Here is a 12,972-nt window from a genome sequence, read left to right as displayed (position 1 = left end):
GATGAAATTCTTTTCCCCACCCCCAGTTTACTCTTGGTGTGAGGGATACCCAAGGTTACCTGTCTCTGCGTAGAGAGGGGAACATTGCCCCTACTTTTGAGATTAGGAGGGCCACCCACATTGTGAGTAGGATTGTAATGGTAGCCTGTGCACAAGGAAAGCTAATTCTGTTTCCCTTACCAATGTTAGGATCGACAGAACGAGCAAGGTGGCTTCCCGCATCAGCTGTCCCTAGACCAGAATGGGCACCCTGGAGAAGACAAGCCAATCTGGCATGAAGAGGAGCCAGAGGCGCTGGACTCGGAGGAAGAGAAGCGACGCCAAGAAGAATACTGGCAAGAACTTGAGGCCAAGTGCAAACGGCAAAAGGCCGAAGCGGCAGAGAGGCGACGCCTGGAAGAGCAGAGGCTCCAGGCCCTGGAGAGGAGGCTTTGGGAGGAGAAAAGAAGGCAGGAGGAGCTCTTGGAGGAGGAAGAGGAGGAAGGAGTCCAGCTAGAGGCAGCAAAGAGGCAGCGTGAAGAGGAGGCGCAGAGTCCGGAAGAGCCGGGCTGCCCAGGCGCAGCTCGGAGGGAGCAAGACGAAGAAGGGCGCCTGGGAGCCGAGGAGCCGGGTCGCCTGCAGGAAGAGGCGCGGCGCCTGGAGAGACGCGCGCAGCAGGAGGAGCTGGAGGCGCGGAGCCGGCCGGAGGCCGAGAAGCTGCGGCGGGAAGAGGAGGAGAGAGCACTGGAGGAACTCAGAAGGCTGGAGGAGCAGGGGCGGCGGGCGGCCGAAAAGCAGCGGCAGGAAGAGGAGGAGAGGCGGCAGGAGCTGGAGGCGCAGAGGCGGCGGGAGGAGGAGGCGGCGGAGGAAAAACGGTTGCAGGAGCTCAGAAGGCAGGAAGAGCTGGAGGCGCAGAGACGGCAGGAGGACGCGGAGGCGAAGAGGAGGCAGGAAGCGGAAGAGAAGCTTCAGGAAGCACCGAGAGTGGAAGAGGAGAATCAGCCGCTGCTGGACCACAAACGGGGCTTGAGGAGCCCACTTCAGAGCGACACTGCAGAGAAAGCAGAACAAGAACATCTGACACCCGAGAAGCCAAGAGAAAACTCTGAGGAGCCGAGTGTTTGGGTGAAGCAGAGCCCAGAGGCCACCGAGCCATCAGGCGAGCAGGCCGGAAAGCAGGGGGATGTTCCCGGGGATCAACCTTGTGGATGGCGGGAAAAGAGGGAAGAAACCAACACACAGCTGCCCCAGAAACAAGAGGCCCAGGTGGAAGAGGCGTTGGCTCCAGGAGAGAAGAAAGAAGCTGCCGCTCCAGAAACAGACAGAAGGGTGGAGGAGCTCAGATGGCAGGAGGTAGATGAGAGGCAGACCATGCCCAGACCCTACACTTTCCAGGTGTCATCCGGAGGGAAACAAATTCTCTTCCCCAAAGTCAATCTGAGCCCCGTGAAGCCCATGAAAGATGAGGGGCTCGCCTCTGGTCCCCAAGAGCCAAAGGCCCCCAAAGCCAGCCCGGCCTCCCACGCCCTGCCCTCGTCCCTGAGCATCCCACACACGGCCATTCTGGTCACGGGAGCCCAGCTCTGCGGCCCGGCCGTCAACCTGAGCCAGATCAAGGACACGGCGTGCAAGTCCCTCCTGGGCTTGTCAGAAGAAAAGAAGCACGTGGATGTCCCCGCCCTGGAGAACCCACCCCGAGCCCCAGGCGACCCCCGGGCAGGCAGTGGGAAGACCAGGCCCTCCCAGGAGTCTCCGAGCAGCGCGGCCGCGCTCGCTGAATGGGCTTCCATTCGGTCCAGAATCCTGAGGAACGCAGAGAGTGACCAGCGCGGTGAGAGAGACCAGTCTCGGCCGGGTGATGAACACACGCCTAGGGGCCGATGTGATTCCCGCGGGAACCTCCGGAGGACCCCGCCGGTAAATGCAAAGTTCTCCATTAAGCCTGCCTGGCAGAAATTCTCTGATGGGGGCGGGGAGATCTCCAAACAGAACACGGAAGCGGAAAGCGTTAGAAAAAGATCCCAGCCGGGTCCCAGCGAAGAGGCCCGGCCCCAGCTCCCTGCTGCTGATACTAAAGAGCCCGTGAAGAGTGCAGAGAAACCGGGGGCACACCAGGAGCCAACGGACACCACGGAGGGGTGCAAATTTGCCAAAGACCTTCCATCTTTCCTTGTTCCAAGCCTTCCTTACCCTCCACAGAAAGCAGTGGCCCAAGCAGAACCCGTGGTCACTTCGGACAGCGAGACCACAGGTGGAGCAGGAAAGCCGGAGCCCGTGATGCCAGGTGGGGAGGATAAAGCTTCCCCTTTTGGAATAAAATTGAGAAGGACCAACTACTCCTTGCGCTTCCACTGCGACCAACAAACAGAACAAAAGAAGAAGAAAAGGCACAGCAGCACGGGGGACAGTATCAATGGGGTGCCGTCAGCTCCGGGGAGCACAGCTGGAGAGAGAGAGACAGAGGCTGCGGCCCTCAAGCATGGCCCGTCTCTCCCCACCGAGAGGAAGCAAGCCCCGGCCCCCTGGAAGGACTCTGCTGAAAGCCCTCCCAGCCACTCTCCTCTTGCAGCCCAGCCTGGGCCCCCGGCTCCAGAGCAGGACAGGGCAGCAAACAGAACGCCCTTGGCCCAGAAGCCAGCCCTGGCTCCCAAGCCCGCGGGCCAGACTCCGCCGTCCTCCCCGATCTCCAAGCTGAGCAGGCCCTACTTGGTGGAGCTGTTGGCTCGCCGGGCGGGGAAGCCTGACCCGGAGCCCGGCGAGCCATGCAAGGAGGGCCGGGACAATGGGGGCCCCCGGACGCCCTCACCCCCGCCGACTGAGGAGAGGAAGGACCAGAAGCGGGATGAGGAGGAAGAGGTGGAAACAGAGAGGAAGCCAGCTTCCCTGGCGCCGTCTGCCGCCCGGCAGGAAAAGCCTTCCGCGACACCCGAGGCGGGGAGGAAAGGTGCGTAACCGTAGGTTGCAGAACCTCTGCCTCTGTCCAGCCTGTTGTCCGTGCCCAGGGCCAGAAGTAGCCCCCGGAGCTGGCGTTGGAGCACTTCCTTTAATTAGAGGCTGGTGCCCAATTCCCCAGGGGCCCTCACTCATGGATCATAGTGAGGCTCTTTACTTTTCTTTACAGTTTTGGAAACGTGGACTGACTGTTGCGTGTCTGCAGTCCACACCGTTAATGATCCTTACTTACCCAAGTAATAAGTTGGAGGTGCTGGCAGAGCCTGATTTCACTTTGGATTGGCAGTGGAAGTTGAAACGTGGTCCAAGTTAACGCAGATGTCATTCATCTTTATGAGGGGCCTGTGCAGTGACAGCAAAGACTGGAGTTTCCTAGACCAGTGTCTGTGTTCTGTCTCTGGGCACTTAGCGGCACCCAGGTGGGAAGTTAGGGGGCTTTGGACAGCCCCCCTAAGGAGCCTGTGTGCATAATCAAGTTTGTCTCAATTTAATGCACAATGCCCACATATACATCCTGACCCCACCAGCTTGCCACTGAGAAGCCCTCCAATACGGAAATTTTAGAGCGACCGTTACCCCTGCCTCTGCCCCTAGTGTTTCTTCATGCTGGATGTTTGGGGCAGCATGGTGATCACCTGGATTGGCTTTGGGGCCTCAAGAACCTTCACCTGATACTTTTTCTTTCCTGTTTTGCAGAGTAGGTGGTCACGTGTGGTTCATAGCCCAGGAAGTTACTCGTATTTCTCAGGGAAATTCTCCCCTCAGGTTTTTTAGGGAAGATTTAGGTAATTGTTTAGGTTTGGGGTGATTTTTGCAGAGAAAACAGCTGTTTCCCAGAGATGTTGGTTTGGTTACTTGCCTTATGGAAGACACTATCGTCCTTTTTAACCAAGCCTTGCCCCAAAGGAGGGGATTGCTGAAGCAAGTGAGGCCCACACGTCCAGAGGACCTGTGCACCTCCTTTGTAGGCGTCCACGGTTCTGCTCAGACGCAGCGCAGGGTTACGTCCCTTCCCCTGTCGTGTTCATCCTCGATCTGGTGCAAGGCTGTGGCGTGGAGTAGGCTGGGGACCCGGGTGTTGTGGCTGCAGGAATTGAGATGGCTGTGCTGCCACCAGAAACACGGGCTGCCTCTGTGGCCGTTTTCTCCCGGGACCTGTCTGCCCCAGATCCAGAGCGAAGCTGCAGTGTGGAGTGGGTGGGGCGCTCTTGCTAGGCTGGGAGACAAACTGCGGCATGCTCCTGTGGGGCCGCCTGAGCACACACTGACAGTGACCACCACCCCACCGGATCACACCCAGGGCCCCCAGCGTGTCTCTGTGTAGCTAGACTGAGTCTTTCCCCAGGGGGCCAGTTGGCCCAGGTCTCACGCCAAGCGGTGGTGTGGAGTGAGTGGGGCTGGGGTGTTCACCCAGCTCAGACTGGGGAGTGCAGCAAGGTGGCAGCCACCAGTGCAGAGTTCTCTCCACCATGATTGTTGACCAACCAGTGCTCTACTCCTCACGAGTAGAGTCTAGGCTTCTCCAGCCCTTCTGTGTGTCCCAGAGGTTCTCCCGGCAGCCAAGGGGACTTGTCTCCTTCCATGTACAACACTAGGATTGGGATGCCCAGTCTGTGGCTCAACCTGCTGGCTCCCCAGGGCAAGGGTCCACCCATACCGACCTTCTCTTCCTTTCAGATCCCTCTCAGGGGCAGGGGTCCCAACCCTATGCCTTTTTGTCCATCCTACCCAGTCATGTGGAAATCTTTCTTGCAACTTTGGTTGATAGGAGTTCTTCTGCCAGTTTCCAGCTAGCGTTCCATGAAAAGTGTTCTGCATGTAGATGTATTTTTCATGTGTTGGTGGCTGGCAGGAGGTGAGAGCTCTACATCTTCCTACTCTGCCATCTCCATCCCTCCCCGCCTCCGGAGTCCTTAAACATACCATTGGTTATACACGGCCTTCTGATACATGGGCTGAGTGAGGTGTCTGCATCTGGGTACTCAGTATTAGAAAAGCTCGATTCTATTATTTCTGGATTTTAAAATAGGTAAATAGAAATTTTAATCTTTTCTTTCTTCACTCTCAGTGAATTGCCTTGCACATCCTTGAAGGCACACACACACACACACACACTTTTTTGGAGACACCGATTTAGAAAGGGGTCTCCATTCCCTAGGTAGAGGTCAGCAAGGACCAATACATGGGCCCAAGGCCCTGGGAAGGCATTGACTGAACCCACTCCAGTGGGAATGGAAATAACAATGATAATCCCCCAGTGTCTGTCCTCCAATGCTTTGATTATAGATATCACCAGATATCATCTCATGCTGAGATTCTCACCTCCTTCCAGTGGGTAGGACAGATACTAAGTGGTCCTTTCTCCCAAGAAGTGACCTACAGGAGCAGTGATTAGATGCCAGGATACACTTGCTCGTCTCCCCAGAGCCTAGAGGGGGGAACTTGAGTGGGCTGGCTGTGGTTCTCCTCATGCAGTGAGTTTAGAATGAAAGAGAATAGGTTTAAGCATTGTCACAAAATAAAATTTTTTTTTATTAGACACTTTGAACTCCCCCATTAAAAAGATTATGCGATTAACAAAGAACTTCTCTGTCTTTTAAAACCTTGACTGAAGTTAGGGATTTTACTGTTGTGGAAAATTTCAACAACAGTAATCCTTTGTGCTTAATCACTTACAAAGGGCTTCTGTTTACACCATCTCATTTCATCTCACAGCACGTGTGCATTGTCCTGGCTCCATTTTACAGATGAGGACATCAACATCCAAAAAGTTAGGTGACTTGCCTGTTCCTCATAGTGGTAAAACCTGGATGAGGAGTTCTTTCCCGGGTTAAATGATCTTCCCATTTGTTACCCTAGGACTTCTTGCTGTAATTCTCACCTGGTATTTGTAAAATGCTGTAATTAAGCCTCTAGAAACACTTTTTACATTAATGTTCCTAATGTTACTTCTTGGACTGAATGACCATAGTCATATATTTGTTCAAAAAAATTATTCAAAAATTCCATAGAATTTAGCAAAACCTTGTTTTATTTACTTTTTTTTTTTTTTTGGCAGTTTTGCTCATTCTTCCGCCATCTCTTGGATAATATCTTGGGCATAATTCTTTTTTTGTTTTAACATCTTTATTGGAGTATAATTGCTTTACAGTGGTGTGCTAGTTTCTGCTTTATAACAAAGTGAATCAGTTAAACATATACATATGTTCCCATCTCTCTTCCCTCTTGCGTCTCCCTCCCTCCCACCCTCCCTATCCCACCCCTCTAAGTGGTCACAACGCACCGAGCTGATCTCCCTGTGCTATACGGCTGCTTCCCACTAGCTATCTATTTTAAGTTTGGTAGTGTATATATGTCCATGCCACTCTCTCGCTTTGTCACAGCTTACCCTTCCCCCTCCCCATATCCTCAAGTCCATTCTCTAGTAGGTCTGTGTCTTTATTCCTGTCTTTTTTTTTTTTTTAAACATCTTTATTGGGGTATAATTACTTTACAATGGTGTGTTAGTTTCTGCTTGATAACAAAGTGAATCAGTTATACACATATATATGTTCCCATATCTCTTCCCTCTTGCATCTCCCTCCCTCCCACCCTCCCTATCCCACCCCTCCAGGCGGTCACAAAGCACCGAGATGATCTCCCTGTGCCATGCGGCTGCTTCCCACTAGCTATCTACCTTACGTTTGTTAGTGTATATATGTCCATGCCTCTCTCTCGCCCTGTCACAGCTCACCCTTCCCCCTCCCCATATCCTCAAGTCCGTTCTCCAGTAGGTCTGTGTCTTTATTCCTGTCTTACCCATAGGTTCTTCATGATATATTTTTTTCTTAAATTCCATACATATGGGTTAGCATACGGTATTTGTCTTTCTCTTTCTGACTTACTTCACTCTGTATGACAGACTCTAGGTCCATCCATCTCATTACAAACAGCTCAATTTCGTTTCTTTTTATGGCGGAGTAATATTCCATTGTATATATGTGCCACATCTTCTTTATCCATTCATCCGATGATGGGCACTTAGGTTGTTTCCATCTCCGGGCTATTGTAAATAGAGCTGCAATGAACATTTTGGTACATGACTCTTTTTGAATTTCGGTTTTCTCGGTATATGCCCAGTAGTGGGATTGCTGGGTCATATGGTAGTTCTATCTGTAGTTTTTTAAGGAACCTCCATACTGTTCTCCATAGTGGCTGTACCAATTCACATTCCCACCAGCAGTGCAAGAGTGTTCCCTTTTCTCTACACCCTTTCCAGCCTTTATTGTTTCTAGATTTTTGGATGATGGCCATTCTGACTGGTGTAAGATGATAACTCATTGTAGTTTTGATTTGCATTTCTCTAATGATTAATGATGTTGAGCATTCTGTCATGTGTTTGTTGGCAGTCTGTATATCTTCTTTGGAGAAATGTCTATTTAGGTCTTCTGCCCATTTTTGGATTGGGTTGTTTGTTTTTTTGTTTTTGAGCTGCATGAGCTGCTTGTAAATTTTGGAGATTAATCCTTTGTCAGTTGCTTCATTTGCAAATATTTTCTCCCAGTCTGAGGGTTGTCTTCTGGTCTTGTTTATGGTTTCCTTTGCTGTGCAAAAGCTTCGAAGTTTTGTTAGGTCCCATTTGTTTATTTTTGGTTTTATTTCCATTACTCTAGGAGGTGGGTCAAAAAGGATCTTGCTGTGATCTATGTCATAGAGTGTTCTGCCTATGTTTTCCTCTAAGAGCTTGATAGTTTCTGACCTTACATTCAGGTCTTTAATCCATTTTCAGTTTATTTTTGTGTGTGGTGTTAGGGGGTGATCTAATCTCATACTTTTACATGTACCTGTCCAGTTTTCCCAGCACCACTTATTGAAGAGGCTGTCCTTTCTCCACTGTACATTCCTGCCTTCTTTTATGAAAGATAAGGTGACCATATGTGCGTGGGTTTATCTCTGGGCTTTCTATCCTGTTCCATTGAGCTATATTTCTGTTTTTGTGCCAGTACCATACTGGCTTGATTACTGTAGCTTTGTAGTATAGTCTGGAGTCAGGGAGCCTGATTCCTCCGGCTCTGTTTTTCGTTCTCAAGATTGCTTTGGCTATTCGGGGTCTTTTGTGTTTCCATACAAATTGTGAAATTTTTTGTTCTAGTTCTGTGAAAAATGCCAGTGGTAGTTTGATAGGGTTTGCATTGAATCTGTAGATTGCTTTGGGTAGTAGAGTCATTTTCACAATGTTGATTCTTCCAATCCAAGAACATGGTATATCTCTCCATCTATTTGTATCATCTTTAATTTCTTTCATCAGTGTCTTATAATTTTCTGCATACAGGTCTTTTGTCTCCTTAGGTAGGTTTATTCCTAGATATTTTATTCTTTTTGTTGCAATGGTAAATGGGAGTGTTTTCTTGATTTCACTTTCAGATTTTTCATCATTAGTGTATAGGAATGCAAGAGATTTCTGTGCATTAATTTTGTATCCTGCTACTTTACCAAATTCATTGATTAGCTCTAGTAGTTTTCTGGTGGCATCTTTAGGATTCTCTATGTATAGTATCATATCATCTGCAAACAGTGTCAGCTTTACTTCTTCTTTTCAGATTTGTATTCCTCTTATTTCTTTTCCTTCTCTGCTGTGGCTAAAACTTCCAAAACTGTGTTGAATAAGAGTGGTGAGAGTGGGCAACCTTGTCTTGTTCCTGATCTTAGTGGAAATGCTTTCAGTTTTTCACCATTGAGGACAATGTTGGCTGTGGGTTTGTCATATATGGCCTTTATTATGTTGAGGAAAGTTCCCTCTATGCCTGCTTTCTGCAGGGTTTTTATCATAAATGGGTGTTGAATTTTGTCAAAAGCTTTCTCTGCATCTATTGAGATGATCATATAGTTTTTCTCCTTCAATTTGTTAATATGGTGTATCACGTTGATTGATTTGTGTATATTGAAGAATCCTTGCATCCCTGGGATAAACCCCACTTGATCATGGTGTATGATCCTTTTAATGTGCTGTTGGATTCTGTTTGCTAGTATTTTGTTGAGGATTTTTGCATCTATGTTCATCAGTGATATTGGCCTGTAGTTTTCTTTCTTGTGACATCCTTGTCTGGTTTTGGTATCAGGGTGATGGTGGCCTCGTAGAATGAGTTGGGGAGTGTTCCTCCCTCTGCTATATTTTGGAAGAGTTTGAGAAGGACAGGTGTTAGCCCTTCTCTAAATGTTTACTAGAATTCGCCTGTGAAGCCATCTGGTCCTGGGCTTTTGTTTGTTGGAAGATTTTTAATCACAGTTTCAATTTCAGTGCTTGTGATTGGTCTGTTCATATTTTCTATTTCTTCCTGATTCAGTCTTGGCAGGTTGTGCTTTTCTAATAATTTGTCCGTTTCTTCCAGGTTGTCCATTTTATTGGCATAGAGTTGCTTGTAGTAATCTCTCATGATCTTTTGTATTTCTGTAGTGTCAGTTGTTACTTCCCCTTTTTCATTTCTAATTCTATTGATTTGAGTCTTCTCCCTTTTTTTCTTGATGAGTCTGGCTAATGGTTTATCAATTTTGTTTATCTTCTCAAAGAACCACCTTTTAGTTTTATTGATCTTTGCTATCATTTCCTTCATTTATTTCTGATCTGATCTTTATGATTTCTTTCCTTCTGCTAACTTTGGGTTTTTTTAATTCTTCTTTCTCTAATTGCTTTAGGTGCAAGGTTAGGTTGTTTATTCGAGATGTTTCCTGTTTCTTTTTTGTTTTTTTTTTTTTGTTTTTCTTCTTTGCGGTATGCGGGCCTCTCACTGCTGTGGCCTCTCCCGTTGTGGAGCACTGGCTCCGGACGCGCAGGCCCAACAGCCATAGCTCACAGGCCCAGCCGCTCCACGGCATGTGGGATCCTCCTGGACCGGGGCACGAACCCGCATCCCCTGCATTGGCAGGCGGACTCTCAGCCACTGCGCCACCAGGGAAGCCCCTGTTTCTTAAGGTAGGATTGTATTGCTATAAACTTCCCTCTTAGAACTGCTTTTGCTGCATCCCATAGGTTTTGGGTCGTCGTGTCTCCATTGTCACTTTTTTCTAGGTATTTTTTTATTTCCTCTTTGATTTCTTCAGTGATCACTTCGTTATTAAGTAGTGTATTGTTTAGCCTCCATGTGTTTGTATTTTTTACAGATCTTTTCCTGTAATTGATATCTAGTCTCATAGCACTGTGGTCGGAAAAGGTACTTGATACAAGTTCAATTTTCTTAAATTACCAAGGCTTGATTTGTTACCCAAGATATGATCTATCCTGGAGAATGTTCCATGAGCACTTGAGAAAAATATGTATTCTGTTGTTTTTGGATGGAATGTCCTATAAATATCAATTAAGTCCATCTTGTTTAATGTATCATTTAAAGCTTGTGTTTCGTTATTTATTTTCATTTTGGATGATCTGTCCATTGGTGAAAGTGGGGTGTTAAAGTCCCCTACTATGAATGTGTTACTGTCGATTTCCCCTTTTACGGCTGTTAGTATTTGCCTTATGTATTAAGGTGCTCCTGTGTTGGGTGCATAAATATTTACAATTGTTACATCTTCTTCTTGGATTGATCCTTTGATCATTATGTAGTGTCCTTCTTTGTCTCTTCTGTTAGTCTTTATTTTAAAGTATATTTTGTCTGATATGAGAATTGCTACTCCAGCTTTCTTTTGGTTTCCATTTGCATGGAATATCTTTTTCCATCCCCTCACTTTCAGTCTGTATGTGTCTCTAGGTCTGAAGTGGGTCTCTTGTAGACAGCATATATATGGGTCTTGTTTTTGTATCCATTCAGCAAGCCTGTGTCTTTTGGTTGGAGCATTTAATCCATTCACGTTTAAGGTAATTATCGATATGTTATGTTCCTATGACCATTTTCTTAATTGTTTTGGGTTTGTTATTGTAGGTCTTTTCCTTCTCTTGTGTTTCTTGCCTAGAGAAGGTCCTTTAGCATTTGTTGTAAAGCTGGTTTGGTGGTGCTGAACTCTCTCAGCTTTTGCTTGTCTGTAAAGGTTTTAATTTCTCCATAAAATCTGAATGAGATCCTTGCTGGGTAGAGTAATCTTGGTTGTAGGTTTTTCTCCTTCATTACTTTAAATATATCCTGCCAGTCCCTTCTGGCTTGCAGAGTTTCTGCTGAAAGATCAGTTGTTAACCTTATGGGGATTTCTTTGTGTGTTATTTGTTGTTTTTCACTTGCTGCTTTTAATATGTTTTCTTTGTATTTAATTTTTGACAGTTTGATTAATATGTGTTTTGGCGTGTTTCTCCTTGGATTTATCCTGTATGGGACTCTCTGTGCTTCCTGGACTTGATTAACTATTTCCTTTCCCATATTAGGGAAGTTTTCAACTATAATCTCTTCAAATATTTTCTCAGTACCATTCTTTTTCTATTCTTCTTCTGGAACCCCTATAATTCGAATGTTGGTGCAATTAATGTTGTCCCAGAGGTCTCTGAGACTGTCCTCAGTTCTTTTCATTCTTTTTTCTTTATTCTGCTCTGCAGTAGTTACTTCCACTATTTTATTTTCTAGGTCACTTATCCATTCTTCTCTGTCAGTTATTCTACTATTGATCACATCTAGAGTATTTTTAATTTCATTTATTGTGTTGTTCATCGTTGCTTGTTTCCTCTTTAGTTCTTCTAGGTCCTTGTTAAATGTTTCTTGCATTTTGTCTATTCTATTTCCAAGATTTTGGATCATCTTTACTATCATTATTCTGAATTCTTTTTCAGGTAGACTGCCTATTTCCTCTTCATTTGTTAGGTGTGGTGGGTTTTTATCTTGCTCCTTCATCTGCTGTGTGTTCCTCTGTCTTCTCATTTTGCTTATCTTACTGTGTTTGGGGTCTCCTTTTTGCAGGCTGCAGGTTTGTAGTTCCCGTTGTTTTTGGTGTCTGTCCCCAGTGGCTAAGGTTGGTTCAGTGGGTTGTGTAGGCTTCCTGGTGGAGGGTACTAGTGCCCATTTTCTGGTGGATGAGGCTGGATCTTGTCTTTCTGGTGGGCAGGTCTACGTTTGGTGGTGTGTTTTGGGGTGTCTGTGGACTTATGATTTTAGGCAGCCTCTCTGCTAATGGGTGGGGTTGTGTTCCTGTCTTGCTAGTTGTTTGGCATAGGGTGTTCAGCACTGTAGCTTGCTGGTTGTTGAGTGAAGCTTGGTGCTAGATGGAGTTGAGATGGAGATCTCTGGGAGATTTTCGCCGTTTGATATTATGTGGAGCTGGGAGGTCTCTTGTGGACCAGTGTCCTGAAGTTGGCTCTCCCACCTCAGAGGCACAGCACTGACTCCTGGCTGCAGCACCAAGAGCGTTTCATCCACACAGCTCAGAATAAAAGGGAGAAAAAGTAGAGAGAGAGAGAGAGAGAGAGAGGGAGAAAGAAAGGGAAAGAAGGGAGGGAGGGAGGGAAGGAAGGAGGGAAGGAAGGAAGAAAAGAAAGAGGAAAGGATAAAATAAAATATAGTAAGATAAAAGTTATTAAAATAAAAAATAATTATTAAGAAAAAAAATTTTTTTAAGAAAAAAAAACGGATGGGTAGAACCCTATGACAGATGGTGACAGCAAAGCTATACAGACAAAATCTCACACAGAAGCATACACATACACACTCACAAAAGGAGGAAAAGGGGAAAAAATAGTAAATCTTGCTCTCAAAGTCCACCTCCTCAATTTGGGATGATTCGTTGTCTATTCATGTATTCCACAGATGCAGGGTACATCGAGTTGATTGTGGAGCTTTAATCCGCTGCTTTTGAGGCTGCTGGGAGAGATTTCCTTTTCTCTTCTTTGTTCGCACAGCTCCCGGGGCTCAGCTTTGGATTTGGCCCCGACTCTGTGTGTAGGTCGCTGGAGGGCGTCTGTTCTTCACTCAGACAGGATGGGGTTAAAGGAGCAGCTGCTTCAGGGACTCTGGCTCACTCACGCCGGGGGGAGGGAGGGGTGCGGATCCGGGGCGAGCCTGTGGCAGCAGAGGCCGGCGGGACGTTGCACCAGACTGAGGTGCGCTGTGCGTTCTCCCAGGAAAGTTGTCCCTGGATCCCGGGACCCTGGCA

The 12,972-nt window shown here is 47.0% G+C and overlaps 1 protein-coding gene across 5 annotated transcripts in view; it reads left to right on the top strand.

Moving 5' to 3' along the window:
• The window catches only part of CRACD (capping protein inhibiting regulator of actin dynamics), a 182,199-nt gene that overhangs the window by 118,562 nt on the left and 50,665 nt on the right, over positions 1-12,972 (top strand). For all 5 annotated transcript variants that reach the window (XM_060012482.1, XM_060012481.1, XM_060012479.1 and 2 more), the window contains one exon: positions 190-2,923. In XM_060012482.1, the coding sequence (XP_059868465.1) occupies positions 190-2,923 (2,734 nt within the window). The remainder of the gene's footprint in view (positions 1-189; positions 2,924-12,972) is intronic.

Source organism: Delphinus delphis, chromosome 5 (genome assembly GCF_949987515.2).
Source record: "Delphinus delphis chromosome 5, mDelDel1.2, whole genome shotgun sequence".
Classification (NCBI taxonomy): Eukaryota; Metazoa; Chordata; class Mammalia; order Artiodactyla; family Delphinidae; genus Delphinus; species Delphinus delphis.
The sequence above is the reverse complement of the archived record's forward strand: the minus strand, read 5'-3'. Positions and strand labels throughout refer to the sequence as shown.